Below are 18,169 nucleotides of genomic sequence, written 5' to 3'. Positions count from 1 at the left end.
ATAAAATTATGAAAAAGTACCATAGCAAACGCACAAGGGTGGTTGCATGTAGTAAAAAGTTTATTATCTTATTGATTACGTGTTGTCCAGTAATACATTGCTTAACGTCTCCATATAAGAAAATAAATTTTGAAAAGTGCACCACAAGAAACAAAATAATGTGTTTCGGCTCCATACCTGTTCGAACGCATGTCCGTCGTCGCCCGTATTCTGTCATTTATTAATACGAACATCAAATTAAAAAACAATCATTAGATAAAAATAAAATATATTGTTCTGGAGACAAATTTATTATTTACAAGAAATAATTATAAAATACACTTGAGAAAAAATACTTCTTCATTCTAAAAAAAAACCCACATTAATAGTATTTCAAGAACAATTCATTTTTTTTTAAAGTATCCAACTTTACCAATCTTGTCTATTAAACACAACAAATAGCATGATTCCCGTGTAATCAGTTATGTAATTTGACACGTGTCAAACGGTTCATTGATTTTCGGCACATAAAAGAAATACGGGCACGTGTCTAAATAATGTTGAATATCTTATTCATCTATGATTATTTTTCTACAAAAATTGAAATTTATGCATTAAATATCATTCTCTACAATAATATGAAAAGAAATTGCATGTTACAGCACCCCATCTAGTCCTTAGTGGCATGTTATAAGTCCTTAGTGCACTAAGGACTCCTTAGCAGTGTTTAGACGCACCCATTTTTCAGTGTAGGACATTGTTCATAAGCTTTGTTAAATGAAAAGTTATCAAATTTTAATCATGCAAAGGGGACATTTCTTGGCACCATGAAGCCATTTAAGTACAAAGTCACTTTGACATTTTGTTTTCAGAACAATTATTTGTTCATCATTGATATTTATTGAATAAATTTTAATTACAAAGTTGCTTTATATATAAGAGTTCAAGAAAAAAACAAAAACTTTGTTTTTAAAACTATTTTTTCTTGTTTAAAGAAAAATACTCTAAAAACTGAATTGTGACTTTTTGTCCTGTGACTTTTTTCTGTGACTTTTCGTCCTGTGACTTTCTGTCCTACATTCGTTGGATCATTCCAGAAATGTTGATTAAAAAAATGTGCGCACTTGTCGACGTATCATTTATACGCCCGGATAGAAAGTTACAGAACTACAGCGCAATTTAAAATATATACATGTATACATTGAACATAAGAAAGAAACATACATTTTGTGCAAATTGGGGTAAAAGTTTTGTAAATAGACTAGTCCACGTATACTAACTATACAAATCCTTGCGTATACTAACAGTATGTAATCATCCAATTCGATAGACTATTGTATACCAAAAGAAGAAGAAGAAGAGGACCAATTTGATTTAAATACAGGTCGATCTATAACTTGCTTTGGTTCATCGAAGTTATGAACATAGTAAAATCACAGATTTATATATCAATTAGATTGTTCTTGAATAAAGAAAGAAATTCGTCATCACCACAATTGTTCCGACATATGCAACTGGACGTACACTAATAATCCCCGAGGGATGTGAATATTTTCTAGGAAAGCTATTGAGTATTAAAGTTTCAAATCATTTTCGGGATTTATTTTCTTTCTTGATATTCAATGACAGCAAATTTAAAGAATAAACTGCTTTTCAGATATTTGTCCGCTTTAGGGGTATTCTTGCCAGTTGAACAGACTTATAATTACATTCAAAAATAGGGAAAGATGACATTAAATTCGTTGTCTTTTGTTTTTAAACATCTTTGGTCAAATAGTTATTAAGTATTATACGTTGTGAGACGAAGACTATTTTAATAAGGACGTCCCCGATTATGATTAAATTTGGTTGACGTTTTTCACACTTGATAAAGAATATCTATTCGTAATTTTTCGATTCCATTCCAAGAAGACCTTAAATTTGCTGTCAATTTTTAAAAACTTCTCAAGTAGAAAAATATTTTTTCTTTATTCGTTCATATTATATTCCGCTTCGGTAGAGTTATCTTCAGTGAGTTCCAGTTATTAATTTATACGTGGCTTTTAAAAAGTCTAAATCTAAGTGTTCTCATTCATTTATTTGCCTAATAAAAAAAAAAAAATACTTTGGTAAAGCTATTTATAATTCTAAGTTCTTTTTATTAGACATCAATCAAGGACAAAAGGTGTAAATCATTTCAATCGGACATATGATTTAAGTTTCCCGTCTTTAACCGAAAATTGTGTATTTCTTAGTAAATTAACTTATTTGAATTAAAATAAATAATAGCACCAAACATATTTAAATAATTCCACGGCGATCAATTTTTATTTGTCACCAACTTGAATATATATTTTAAATATGTATATTGAATGCTCCCTTGTCTTATAATTCACTGATCCGAATAGACAGTCACACCTGGCAAGATGTGCCCGAGAGGCGTGGTTAAATACCGAAGTGCAAATAACAATTTACCTTTCAACAAGCCATTTACGAGTATTGCCACAGAACCGTGAATACACACATCATATCAACCAAGTCATAGCAGAGATAGTAAAGGTCAATAAGAGTACACCAACATATTATTTTTGTACTTTGTTCTCCTTATCAGTCCGAAAATATATTAATTAAAAAGAAAGTACTTCTATTTATCAGCAAAAAAGACAGATTAAAAAGACGATCGATACTTCAAAATCCTTTGGATTTACTTTTTAATAAATGAAGAAGCTTCTAGCCAAAATTTCACGAGAGTTTGACCATGGAAGTATGATATTGATAATATCATACTTCCATGGTTTCAACTTTGACCAAACTATTGATGTCTTCTAGTATGACCCTTTATAAATAAAAATATGTAAATATGTGGAAACACATTTCCTTGATTACAAAGAAGCTTCTGTTTAATTTTCATACATGAATATTTGACAAATTTAGTTATTGTCTAAAATAGCATACTGATGAAAACGCCGACGTCGCAATATAGGTACGATATTTCTAGACTTGACTACTTTTATCGCAGACGAGAAAATTAATTGGAAGATATGCAATCGTTTGAAGATTTCTGACTTTCGAAAAAAACCAATAGTGAATTATAAAGTCTTGTTTCCGATTGCCGTCAGCTTGTTAAGTGTTTGTCGGGTCTGCGGTACACGATAACAAAACATGTTGAACTACCAATTTCAATTGTGTATTTTATTTAAAAATAATAATGGTTGTCGTACAGGTCATCTACAAAGAAACCATAAATGTGACAAATCCAACTGTAGTTTTTAAGAAATATTATTCAATTGATTCACCTCTGTTCTTTCGGTTGTGTGTACTTTAATATATTTTGCTTTCAAATTTTCTTAATTAAATTAACTTATTTCCCATTTTTATGTGTTCGTTGGTGTTCTTTATTTATTAAATTTTTGTCAACCTATATACACTTATTTTCACGAGGATGGGGAAAATGATGAAAAGAGGGATATGCATGAAATGAACAAGATTACATAAAATGATTTGAAATAGAATTGTACTGCTTTTTAAAATACAAGTCCTTACATTTTTCGTTCATCCTTTGCACATAAATTAGGCCGTTAGTTTTCTCGTTTGAATTGTTTTACATTGTCATTTCTGGGCCTTTTATAGCTGACTATATGCCGCGGTATGGGCGTTGCTCATTGTTGAAGGCCGTACAATGACCTATAGTTGTTTATTTCTGTGTCATTTGGTCTCTTGTGGAGAGTTGTCTCATTGGAAATCATATCACTGTTTTCTATTTTCTCTGAAGTGGTAGTGTATATTACAGATAAAAAAGAAGAGACGTGAAGAATAGCACATCTATCAACTATCCATAAAAGACTATAAAAATACTTATAAATATTGAAGGGACCCAATGTTTTCCTTGCAATTATTTTCTGAATTCAACGTATGAGTGTAGTTAAAATTCAAAAGATCCATGATTTTTGTTGGGAGAAAGGGGGGGGGGGGGTGTAATTTTATAAAACTGTATAATTTATTATTTTTTTGGACGATTTTATGATAAAAATTATATGAATTGTGGTCTTTAATCATTTGTGTTTTTGCAAATTCTACTACCCCGCTAGATCCGCAAGCCAACTAAAATCATTTGAATAGTTAGTTATAAATAATTATCGACAACTGACACCCAGGTTAAAAAACAACCGTATTTCCGTTTTTAAGTAAACATAAAATGTTTTAACACATACTCTATATATGTTTATCTTTCCGATCTAGATATATAAAGTTTTACGTAGTCATTCAGTTAAGACCACAGGAAGGTGAAAATGTTTTTCACACAGAGTTACAAAAATAATCGCCATATTCAAATGATTTCATCGGAACTGAAGTAACACAATATCTAAACAAATGTCGACTGAGGAAAAACAATGCCCATCTCGGATATGTACGAGTCCAAAGAGAGACACAGCTATCGTCCTTTCTTTAGGATTAGTTTGTGTGTGTTCGTATATTTGTTATTCGCTACCAGCACCGTTTTTCACAATTAAGGTTAGTTATTTTACTTCTTTTTTTATATATTAAGAGGAAGGATTTTACAATAGTCAAACGGATATCAGCATTTGCCGATTAAAATATGTATTTTACTTTATTTTATATCTGTAGTTTTTTTATATATGATATGAAATCATATTAGTTCAGTTTGTACTAAAGCAGTCTGGAGACAGCCTTGACAAGACTATGATATGGGCATGGGTTGAGAAGGCTGTCACGCTAGTGTAAGCATCCCCTTTTGTAAAGAAATACTCTCGGAAATACTGCAGCAGTTGAATGATATACTTGTAATCGGGTGTCTGATCTGATATGTCTTTTCGTAAGATTGTTAATTATTTTCTTTTTACAGGCAACCGAGAGGGGGATTTCCAAAACTGTTATTGGTATTCTGTTCGCGATGTTCGAGTTCGTGATATTCATTTTATCGCCATTGTTTGGAAAATACGTAAGTTTACTACAAACTAAAAATAAGGATGCTAATCAGACATCTCTCTCTATTTATGTATATCCACCAAAAAAATCAAATGAAGTGATATAAACAAACACTATAGGCAAATGTATGGCCGTCAACAATGAGAAAAAAGGCATATCGAATAGTATGCCGTGAAAGGCACCGATGGAAAAAAATAACAATTTAATTTAGAAAACTAATGGAAAAATCGTGACAAAACAATTTACGAAAAAACAAATATGACAGAAATGAACCACCAACGACAACCACGGAACTACATGTTCCTTACTTAAGACAGGCACATATAAATAGAATGTGTAAACTTGTCCACCATTCCATCTATATCTTCGCACCGTCAGTGTAGCGATAAGTGAACACAACAGGGGTCCAGTTTAATAGAATGTGATGGGGTGAAACTTCTTTGAAGGTGTTAACCCCTCCTTAACTAGATTCATAAAACAATCTGCCATATAAAAAAGAAGATGTGGTATGATTGCCAATGAGACGACTATCCACAAAATAATATCCACAGAAGAACACTGCCATATACAGTGATAATTTCACAATGTTTACCTTAAAAAAACAAGTGCAATATAAACAGTATTACCACCTTAAAAACTCATTAGTAACTAATAAACACAAAATTGACAAAGATGCATTCAGATATTTCAGGTTTTATTGTCAAACGTGAATATATAGATTCAACACTTTGATTCAACACTTTGCATATAGATGAATATTGTAAATTGCTTTCAGAAAAATGATTTTTTATTATTTAGTTAACAGAGAATATTATTCTCAAAAACTTCCTTAAAGGAAAACAGCGGGATATATATAGATAAAGGGAAAAGAAAATATAGAATATAGGGAATCGACGGCATACTTACTTATTAATATTACATATAAAAGAGAATAACGAACACATCAAGAATAGAGAAAAATGGTCTAATTAAAATATAGAAAAACAGAAATGAAGGCCCCCTGGTCATCCTTCCTAATCGATACACAGTAAAACACATACCAAAATTGTTGAGAAATTTATAAAATCAAATTGGCTAAAGGATTCAAAAACTGTTATATCATTAAATTGTTATTTTTGAATAACTATTTTGATAAAAAAAAATGTAATAAAATACAAGTACTATTATTTTTCAGCTTTCAACACTGGGTTACAGAAAAGTATTCTTTGTTGGTGTTATATTAAGCGGAGTAAGCACGATGGTCATTGGGTAAGAAAGGGAACAAAAAATTGTTTAAAAGGGACAACACAGTCACATCTTTCAAACACAACTTCATTTTCTAGTGAATGTTTGAATTATAGACCTTTATCACGGTCGATCCCCTTTCAGAATCTCCCCACTGTATAATCTGTTTATTTGTTCGCGTCCTGAATATGCATAAAAATATATTTAACACGAGGCGTTAATACGAAAGCGACATTCAATAAATTGATCGATTCTTTTGCATCTAAACACAGTTTGGTCTTCAGGTCAAACTACTGCTCTTTATAATTCAGTGTATGCTATTTCATTTCAGAGTACTTAATTATATACCGGACAAGACCGTTTTTATAGTTTCTTGTTTTTTTGTTCGTTTTCTCGAAGCTGTCGGATCGGCTGCCTGCTTGACATCTGTCTATGCAATAGTGGCCAGAGCTTTTCCAAAGAAAATTCCGTCCGTTATGGTGAGTTCTGATATGTTTTTGTCATGCAGTAAACACAAATAAAACACTTTTTTTTTAAATAATTTTATTATTTTTTTAATTTCACTATATTTTAATCGGTGTTGATCTGTACCAATAAACTCATTAATAAACCTTAATTTTGTATTTACGCCAGATGCGCGTTTCGTCTACAAAATACTCATCAGTGACGCTCGAATAGAAAAAGTTAAAATGCCAAAAAAATACGAAGTTAGAAGAGCATTGCCTGAGGGCCAATTATTTCTAACAGTTTGTCCAAATAAAGGTAAGGTAATCTATTCCTGTGGTAGAAAAGCCTCAAGTATTCAAAAAGTACTTTCCAAGTTTTTGTTTAAGTGAAGAAAATCTGTTAATTCTACAAGAAAAAAAACAGGACCAAATTTTCCATATGGGAATCCCTAGACTCCCTTTCTAAAAATTGCTGGATCGGCGCCTGAATGCTCTTTCTTATCTTAGACGATAGTTCTCCAGTATTGACAGCCTTGTTAAAGAAACCAAAGCACATTTGTGCTATGCTTAGTTTAATCAACTTCTAGTGCAATCTTATTAAAATTCAGATGTATCGTAACTTGCGTCATATCAGTATAACGAAACCAGATATCTTTAGTTTAATTGGATTGCTTCTAGTGGTGCTACACAATGAAACAAAATTGAGACGTAAACGAAAAGGAGTTTGATAGAAATACTTCACCTATATATATATATATATATATTGTATTTCAAATTATATTGAGGTATATTAGTTTATTATTTTGTTTTCGTGCCTGTGAGTTGAATGCAAGTCATCCCTTCAAAAAATTTACGGACCCTCTTTATACCGTAAGTTGGTTGACCTTTATGTAATTTCTGTTTCACAAATAATTTACGACTGATTTGTTCCAATTACCATAACCACGACCGGCATCACTGAATTACTTATCATCGAGTTTGTATAATAAGACAGGTGCCACATGAGTCTCCCCCTTCCGGAGAATGTGAGATCGCCCCGGTTTTGGTTGATTTCTCGTTGATCAGTCTACAGTTTTCTCAATCTGTGTTGTGTTTTGTGTACTGTTGTGTTTTCGAAATTTGTTATGGCATTGTCAGGTCTTTTTTTTTATTGACTTCTGCGTTTGAATGTCCCTTTGGTATATTCCACATCTCCTTTGTAACCATAAAGTTAAATTTTCGAGGATAAGGCAGATGGTATTAAATGATGAAATTTAAGATGGAATCATTGTCTTAACATGAAAAAGATTATGAAATCCCGTATGGATTAATCAGAAATAGAATGTGTGCTCCTTATAGTTTGAACTTGCCCGAGATTACTCTGACGTCCAACGGCTGTTTTGCCAGACAAGCTGGGTTTGTGTCTGACAAAACAGCCGTCGAACGTCAGAGTAATCTCAGACTAGTTTTGAACTTGCAAACCATTACAAGCATTATAAATGTGTAAACACAAAAGTCAAATTGAAATTTTCTGCGACCAACATATTTTTTTATGAGAAATGTGAGTTATTTGCTATATTAAAAAAACGATCCAATTACCTTTACAGGGTGTTATAGAAATGTGTAATGGCCTCGGCCTGATGATCGGACCAGCTTTGGGAAGTGGACTCTACCAGGTTTGTTACACATGCGCTAAAACATGAACTTTCCCCCTTTTCTGTGTTAAATATCTTTTCAATAACATTTGTTTATGAGTTGTTCTTATTCTATGTATTGTACTTGTTCTTTCTTGGAATTAGCTGAATTGATAAAAAAAAATGTGCCACACCGTGAGTTGTAAATGGGGTGCCCCTTTCCTCAACGCACCTGTTGTAACATGGATTTGTTGTGAATAAAATACTACTTTTTACTCAATAAGAAAACAGCCAGTCTGAGACTAGAGCTATATATATGTCCATCAACTTCACGAACACGATAATCACTATATATACACGATAATCGATATTTCTTCCATATTAGTATAGATAATATGCTTCAGAGTAACGACAAAAACACACACTGTCAGATAAGCGCTCAAAATACTTTTTTAAGATTTTAAAGCCATAAACTTTACATAAGATCAGTCAGGCATTGTCCTTTGACATATGATCAATCCATATGTATATACATGGTATAAAGATTGTCTTTGATTGACAATAATATATTGATCTTGAACTTGCAGTCAACGTTAGCCAAAAAGAAAAGAGAAGATAGTGGAAAATGTTATCCAATTCAACTTGGGCAAACTGGATGAATCAGGAAACGATTGATTTATGGTCTGTTTTTATCCTTGAGGGGTTATCTATTGCTATATATATGTGGACAACACATAATTTTGGCTGACGTTGAATGCAAGCGCAATCCGCTTATTGCTGTATTCATTCGCTGCTCTAACTAACATTTTGCCTCCTCGTTTTGTTCAGTAAGGTGAATCAGATCTAAATTGAATTTATACTTGATGCAGATATCGATTCAGTGCGATAGGTGCACCTGTAACTTCGTGAAATAGTTTGTTATTTTTCGCCGGTTTGATTTTTTTCTCTCTCTTTAACACTGTGTATGACTGAATGCAGAGAATAAAATAATTAAGAAAAAGGAGACATATTATTTAATGTAAAAGAAAGACAGACAATACTACAAAAAAGCGAACGAAATTACATAGAGGACATTTTTATTTGTATTTCAGATTGGAGGTTTTGGGTTGCCATTTTACACAACAGGAGCAATGCTCATTCTAACGGGAATATTTTGTTTCTTCGCAATCCCGAAACCAACAGGTAATCAGGCTATCTTTATATCAGAATACTATAATTAATGTACTGCTGTATGACTATCTTAAAAGAACAAGTAATCGTCATCTTCGCTAGCCAAGGGATCAATTCCCCTCAATTTGAGGAGGAAATTTGAAAAAAGGCAGAACAAGTTTTGAGAAGAAAAAAAAAAGACAGGATGAGACCCTTTGCAAAAAAAGACAGGATGGGACACTTTGTAGGCGGGATGCGACAATAAAAAAAAACCAAGACCGAATAGAGTGAAAAATAAAAATGCAGGACGGACATTACAAAATTACAACAACAAAAAAAGATGCAGGACAAAAAATTTCATCCTATTCCCCCATCCCAATAAATAATCAAATGTATATAGCTCTCTAATGTCTTCATGGCAACGATCATTCTGAAAAAATGTAAAGGACGAAACTCATTTTATTTTATATTGTAAACCAAATAGCAAAACTTAAAACTGCGTTTTCCCCCTTTTTACCTGTTTTGTTTTTCTTTTCATATTTATTTGGTCATATATTTTGTCTGTGTTTGTGGAAGGTATTTCTACAGTTGTTATCTCTTTGCAGATAAAGAAGATACCAGTTCTATGTCAGTGTTCATTCTCCTTAAAAACCCGTCCATAATGATTACAGGATTGATGATATTAATAGCTGCTTCAGGAATAGGGTTTCTGGAACCTACTCTAGCAATTCAGTTGAAAGAGGTTTGTAGCAACCGATCGCAATATCATTTATTCGAATACAAACATTTACAGAAAAATCAGATTGCATGTTTCGCTTTAGACATTTTTCAACAGGAAGGAGCAAGCCAAAATATGGGGAAGATTCAAATTGCATCTTTAACTCGGATAATTCAGCACAAATGCCAAAAGGTTTTATTCCAATTCACCGATTTTATACTTACCATTACAAGATATAAAAATTATAAAATAAGGTATTATTGCCAATGAGCTAGACAACTCTTCACTAGAGACCAAAATGACGTACTACAGAAGGTTAGCAACTATAGAATTGTTTTGTTTGTTTTAGTTAGATTTATCAACAGCCGAAGCTGGTGGATTTTTTGTCCTCCTTCCATTTGTGTATGCACTTTCATCACCGCTGTGGGGATTCATTAACGAGAAAAAGGTAAACATGCATGGCTTTTTTATGATGCTCTATGTTGTTAATTTTAAATTATTATAAAGTTTTAAAGTACAACGAGACAATGATTTCAGCCTTCTGTTAACAAGTGATACAAGTTTAATATGTAAAATATTGAATCTGTTTAACATATACTAGTAGTGAAAATTGGGATTTGAATCAATAGTGGGCATAGGTTAAACTCTTTATTTTGATGATCGGAGATAACAAATATTTATATTTCTAATATCATTACTGCTGCAATTCATTTTTTTCCTCATTTCAATGGGATTTCGCGAATGTCAAAACTTTTCATATTCAATTAACACTGGGCGATTGTGAAAAAAGACTTGAATGTAGTATATTTGTTCATCATCGAAACTTTTTGGTCTAGGCGGAACCAGTAACGACGCAGTCATTCACACGCAGCTAACGTTATATATTACACTTTTTAAATAAATATAAGTATGATTTTTTTAATCTAATAATCGCGTGTCTACAATGTGTTGTTTTAGGACTGTGGTAGATGGATGATGAACATTGCACTGATATTTGCTTTCTTATCCTTCTTGATGTTTGGACCAACCCCACTTATACCATTTATCAAAAGGTAAAACTTTTATTAACACACACCATTCTATTTTCTAGAAATCTAAATCTATAAAATTGTGTATTTTAGATAAAAAAAAATAACATATATATATATATATATATACCATGCACTAAGTCTTTGTAAAATATCTGAAGACAAGTTGAAGGGATAAACCCTCTTTTTTTTTTCGAGAATTCAGTAATTTGTACCTTCTTTTAATATCAAGAATTGGTTGTGACTTTAAACAACATTTGTTTTAGCAATTCAGTACTATCTAATCTCAGTCTAAGGGGCAATAGTATCACTTGCATACTTGGGTGCTACATGTATATCAAAGCTGAGAACCATTAAAGGCTATACCAACTTACAGACCTTATATAATTTTATTTAACACTGAAAAACTGTGATAATGAAGAAAAAAAGTATGTGAAGAAATGTTTTATGCTAATGAGGTCGGGACAGTTAACTCTTTCATACAGATATACAGGATACGTCTTCTCAAAGATTTTATATACGAAGTAAAAACAAAGGTGTTTAAATTTTTATGAAATTGGTTCGAGATTCACTAAGTTTGTCACTCTTTACAGATAAATGCATACCTCAGATTATTGTATTTATATACTACTTCATTTCCTTTTTTGCAGCTCTATAGCACAGCTGACTATATCATCAATCTTGTTTGGAATGTCCATGAGCTGTATATTAGTACCAACGTTACCGTATATACTAAAATCTGTGTCTTTGTAAGTGACATCTTTTATAAGGGAATGACCATTTTTAACTATTAGGAGAATGGGGAAAAAGATAAGCTCTCTACTAAAAAATGCACAGAAAGTGATCACATGCGTTGTCTCTGGTTTTACTGAGAAACGATATAATCCGACAAACTTCAGAAAACCACGTGATCGTGAAAGGATTCAAAATAAGTTCCAAGTGCATTTGACAGACATATACTCTCCAAACAAAATCAATCGAATGATATGCAAACAAATACTGTGAAAAGACCTCATCCTTTAAACAATATAATATGACCCTTGGAATTTAAAAGTGTTCCACGTAGTTGTTTTCACGGGCCCATGCATAGATGGCCTCAGCCAGGTGGCACAACTTTTTGATATTATTTACCGTTTTTTACGGTTTTTCCACAGTGTCATTTTCAGCAAAATTTTCAAAAATGTTCAACTATATATTGTTTTCAACTAAACATCTTTCGAACTTCACAAGTTTTCCCTACCCTTAGGATTGTGTGCATCTGCTACGAATGAATATTGCCTGAGGAATTTCCCACTGTTTGTCCAGTCTTGGCAACTTCGAGTTTTCCAAAAGATGATACCAAAGTTTTCTTTTCAAACCAGATCAGTGAAACACAAAGTTTGAAAACTTTTTACGAATGTGCACCTTTCTTATTTTACAATATTTTATATTTACCCATATTTTTGGAATTTTCATTACAAATCATTCTCCATTGTTTTGGAAAACATGGTTCGGCTCAACCTGACCATATGAGTCTTTGGTCCAATTTCATCCGTTTTGATTCGAGCACCACTAATGAGTTTTATGTTCTGAAGCACTAAATTATATAAGATGGTATCTTGAATGAGTTTTTAGTTTTGTAATGTAAAACATACTCTTTACAAAGAAACGACATATTAATTAACTACTAGAATATTATTGGATTTTTTACAATTTTAGCGAAGGTCATAGCAAAGACGGCATGGCAGTATATGGAATCGTAGCTGGATTTGAATCAGCATCTTTTTCTCTAGGGTAAGTTCAATTGTCTCTGCCCTCTATTTGACGCAACTGTTCGATGTTAAATGTTCTCAAACTTTAATAATATGAGATTAACAAAACAACTTTTTCAATATTTATATTAGGAAATCTGTTTCAGTGTGCACCCAGGTCAGTCTGCAAAGTTGATCGACTTGTAGGTAGGTCGAAAAGAACGTGATCGTGAATTTCTCTCACACCGTCAACGACCCCTTGTGTGTATGGTTTTACTACCGGGTGGGTAGTTCTAAGCAATTTTAATCTATCTTACATCTTATGAACTTCTATAAATATCATTGGTTAAAACTGAACATGTTAGAACCGTCTACCATACTATGATAGTCAACCAATAATTTCGATAACACTGAGTCAACCCTTGACAGAGTCGGATTTAAGGGAGCTCATGTCCCTTTATGTTGCTTCTTATGTGTTAAATGCAGACTTTTTACAAGTATAACACCAAACGTTGGTTTGTAAATCCTCTTTTTAAACTCCTGGGTCCGCATCTGGTTTGGTCTTCAAAGCATTAATACATTAACCTAAGAATCAATATTGTATCACGGTCAGCCTATTTTTTCTCATTACAGTGCTTTTATAGGACCATTACTTGGTGGAATAATGGTGGACAATCTAAAATTTCCAACTGCATCAACAAGCTACGCATTTATGTTTCTGATTGTGGTGAGTAAAATAAAACGTAAGTTGATATACTATAGATGTAAACTGTTATAAGTTGATATAGATATAAATTGATATACGCTTTACTACCTCAGGGATTGAATTCATAAAACTTTGCTCAGTGCTGCATGGAGCACTAAAATCATGTTCGAAACGTGAAATCCAGCATTTTAATATTGGTTGATTTTGGAGTATAAGTACAAAAAATTGACTCGAAAGTTTGATGACTTCAAGGCCAGGAATCAATGTACACATATTACCTTAGCTGTCTTTGGAAAAAAACCATTTAGGAATGTTTGGTCTTCAATGCTCTTTAAATTCGAGCTTTATTTTGGCCTTTTTAAAGTTTTTTATTAAAGCGTCACTGACGAGTCTTTTCAGTGTAGACGAAACGCGCGTCTGGCGCAAATACAATTTCAATCCTGGCATCTAATAGTATGATGAGTCTTTTTTTCAGAATGTTTACTAAATAGGGTTTTGCCAAACAAATCCCATACTTGTCAAATTTTTTTTTTTAGAAATAATAAAAAAAAATGTGGAATGAAAAGTAAAGACGGCACACATTCATATTTTTGTTTCAACTTGAGCGCTCACTTATCTTGTCAACAGCTGTTATTACATTATTAGGTTTTTGAAATTTTACAGGAGTAATAGTCATACTAGTATATTGTTTATTGCATTAGCTGATTATTATCAAACTGTCTAGCAATGGTTAATAATTATAATACATGTAGGTGTATATGTTTCACAAGAATCAGGATGCATTCCAAAATTAGATTTTATTTCCCAAAAATATGCAAAATCCCTAACAATACGTGCTTGCTTATGATGACGTAATTACAATACATAGGGGGGAAATGAAAAAAAATGTAACTTATAAGTTTATTGCTGTGTAAAGCATTGAATGTAGCATGGAATCATTGAATTCTTAAATAATGTATTTTGTAGTAATTATATATTTATGAACTTCTCATTTATCACAGGCCCTTATTGGAGGAATCAAAGCATTGGTTGATAAAATAAAGTCAAAGAAACAAAGCCAATGCATACTTACGAATCTAACCCATATCGATATTAGTGATCGAACAGATATCATAACAGCGACAGTGGATAACAATATCACAGTGGTAACAGATATCAGTGATCGAACAGATATAACAACATCTGCAGTGTATAACAATAACACAGTGGTAACAGATATCAGTGGTAGCACAGATATAACAACATCTGCAGTGTATAACAATAACACAGTGGTAACAGATATCAGTGGTAGCACAGATATAATACCATCTTCAGTGGATAGCGATAACACATCGGTAACAAATCACCATGATCGAACCGATAATTTAACATCTGCAGTGTGTAACAATAACACATCGGTAACAGATATCAGTGATAGAAACGATATAATAACAGCTGTAGTGGATAACGATAACACAGTGGTAACAAATCACCGTGATCGAACCGATAATTTAACATCTGCAGTGCATAACTATGGAACGCCATCACTGCCTTATAAGAAGAAACTACTATGACATGATGCAAATGTTGCTTACATGATGTGAATTCTCCTTTATATGATGTGAATTCTTCTTTACATGATGTGAATTTTTCTTTACATGATGTGAATTCTACTTTTCATGATGTGAATTCTTCTTTACATGATGTGAATTTTTCTTTACATGATGTGAATTCTACTTTTCATGATGTGAATTCTTCATTACATGATGTGAATTCTTCTTTACATGATGTAAAATCTTCTTTACATGATGTGAAAACTTCATTACATGATGTGGTTTCCTCTTTACATGATGTGAACACTTCATTACGTGATGTGGTTGTTTCATTATCTAATCTGAAAGTTTTATTACATGATGCGAAAATTTCTTTACGTTATGTTAAAAAATATTTATGTCGTATTTCTATTACATTATGCCAAAATATATACATCGTAATGTCAAATGTGTATTACGAGGTAAGAAACACATATGACGTTATGTGTACACTTCATTATGTCAAAACATCTTTATAAGAACACGGGACCTCTCGGACGTTATTATTATTATTCAGACTCCTTGGATTTTTTCCAAAGCTATAGGGTAAAATATTTTGCCCCATAACACCAATTTTAATTTTTATAAAAATCTTCAATAGCTAATTTTGAAATCCAATTAATATCAATGCAAATGCAAGGTAAAAGTCCATATCAGCCTTTTCCCGACATTTTTTAAAACTGAAATATCCCAAATAGGGGCTCCATGACCTATCAATATTTTTTAGCTTATTTTGTTCCTTAGCTGATGCTCTTTCGACTTATAGCATCAATTTTAGTTTCTGGATTTTTTAAATTTCAACTTAGTACATTCTTAAATGCATTTAAAGGGAGCTGAATATAAAATTTCTGTAAATTATGAGTGATGCTATACATTTAAAGCTTATATACGCATGGCCGTGTCATATCTAAAATTTTCTTTTTAAGTATACATGTAAGTCATTTTTTTTTTTATATATTTATATAAATTTAGGAACCTAATTCCAAAGAATTTTATATGCAAATAGTAAATAGAAAATATATAGCAATGTTGGCAAACCCCTTCCAAAAAATATTCGAAAATACTTCTCCTATATCATGTATATCCAGAAGCTATACGGTACATGTACAATTGTCTCACTTATACGTTACTTTGTTACATATCTAACTTGCAAATTAATTAATCTATTAACTTAAATTAAAAAAATAAATCCATAAAAAATGGCTAAGAAGTGATACACAAACATAAAAAGTGTGGACAAAGACCAGTATGGATAGTATCCAGCATTCTGAGAGTATTACATGGCAATACAAAGTCCCCTACCAGTTAAAATTCATTATTCTCAAACAGAAAATTTGAATTTGATGTGTAAATTGTAATGCAAAAAGTAGATACCAAATATCAAATCAATATAACGGTAGTTAGACAAGCATGACTAAAACATGTGCAGAACATTGTGTGATTTTTCTAGGTCTAAGGATCATATGAATTTGCAAAATATCACCAAATCAAAACTAAATTTAAACTTGATCTGTAACTTGTAATGGTAAAACTATAGACCAAATTTCAAATCTAAATCTGTAAGTTAATGACAAAAAAATAGGGGAAAATGTATTTCTTGCATTATTTTTCTAAGTTCGAGGACCATTACTTTGCAAACACAATTCGCACTTGGTTTGTAACATGTCATGGTTTTACTAATAATTTTTATGTCAAATTTTAAGTCAATTTCTATAAAAAAAAAATATGTGGAAACCAATTATCTACGGAGTTAATTTTCTAAGTCCAAGGGCCATAACTCTGCAAAAAATCCTCAAACCGTAACAAAATTAAAACTTGATCTGTAACTTGTCATGGTTATATTATATACCAAATATCAAATCAATATCTTCAAGCATGGCCAACAACAGTGTCATATCTCTAGCACGTAAAAGACATCATTGTAGATTTCGAAAACGAATTGGCTAATGCCGCTACAAGGCAGCACTCGCATTCGCAAAGTGGAAAGGGATTTATATAAGTTGCAAAACGTGTTCCCGAATCCACTATAAATAAATATGTTTAAAACTAAAAAAAGCGGAAAGCTAATTTTCCGGACGGACGTTCTTACAGACGGACAAAGTGCAAACCTAAAGTCCCCTTCAACTTCATTGGTAATGGACTCATAAACGTTTAGTATATAATACTGAGGTTTCCTAAAATATAAACCTCATAATAGTGTAATAAATGTGCCTAGTTAATTCCCTTTACTTTTGGATAGAATTATTTGTTGATTCAATGTTTATTTAATTTAAAAATTTTATTTTATTTCAACTCCATAGTGAGATAAAAGTAAGGATTGTTAATTTAACTGTTTTAATATTTAACTTTTGATGTGTCTGTAATGTTTTATAAATATTAGTTTATTCAATTTGTCTTCAGTACCTTTAATGTAAAAGTTATCCGGTTTAACGACAATATAAGGATTTTGATTGTTTTTCAGTCGGAGTCGGCCTTGTACAGGCCTCCAAATACTCTCCGGACTGTATCAGTCCACTTGAGTTTAGAGTTAGTCACCACTTCGGTGCAAGTCGCTAGAGTAAGTCACCTCTTCTTGGTGCAGTTTTACTACTTAAAACACAACGCGAAGCCAATTTACTTTACTAAAGACTAACTCTGGGAACACTTTATTTTTCATTTTACATTTGAAATTACTCTATTTTTGAACTTCATTCAAGAAAGTTTTTTGACTCTCGTTTGTCCGCAATTATTGTACATTTGTGACTAAACATAGTTTCATTTGATTAATTGTATGTTTTTCAGCCATAATCTGACATCAGATCGAATAGGGACACAATACTGGCAACTACACGTCCCTGGAGGTGTCTTCACCGACCCTTCCGTTACAATAACACTACCATAACTAGAGGCTCTAAAGAGCCTGTGTCGCTCACCTTGGTCTATGTAAATATTAAACAAAGGACGCAGATGGAGTCATGACAAAATTGTGTTTTGGTGATGGTGATGTGTTTGTACATCTTAATTTACTGAACATTCTTGCTGCTTACAATTATCTCTATCTATAATTAACTTGGCCCAGTAGTTTCAGAGGAGAAGATTG

General features: G+C 32.1%; 1 protein-coding gene across 1 annotated transcript; it reads left to right on the top strand.

The window, feature by feature from the left end:
- The first annotated feature begins 6,085 nt into the window (after positions 1-6,085).
- LOC134716596 (MFS-type transporter SLC18B1-like) lies at positions 6,086-15,072 on the top strand. The gene is made up of 11 exons (XM_063579608.1): positions 6,086-6,153; positions 6,461-6,608; positions 8,162-8,230; positions 9,280-9,370; positions 9,943-10,079; positions 10,405-10,503; positions 11,013-11,107; positions 11,734-11,832; positions 12,782-12,856; positions 13,447-13,540; positions 14,521-15,072. Exons 1-11 carry the CDS (start codon positions 6,143-6,145, stop codon positions 15,070-15,072), a joined length of 1,470 nt encoding a protein of 489 aa, XP_063435678.1. The 5' UTR covers positions 6,086-6,142.
- Positions 15,073-18,169: the final 3,097 nt, after the last annotated feature.

Source organism: Mytilus trossulus, chromosome 4 (assembly GCF_036588685.1).
Source record: "Mytilus trossulus isolate FHL-02 chromosome 4, PNRI_Mtr1.1.1.hap1, whole genome shotgun sequence".
NCBI lineage: Eukaryota > Metazoa > Mollusca > Bivalvia > Mytilida > Mytilidae > Mytilus > Mytilus trossulus.
This window is presented reverse-complemented; position numbering and strand designations above follow the sequence as displayed.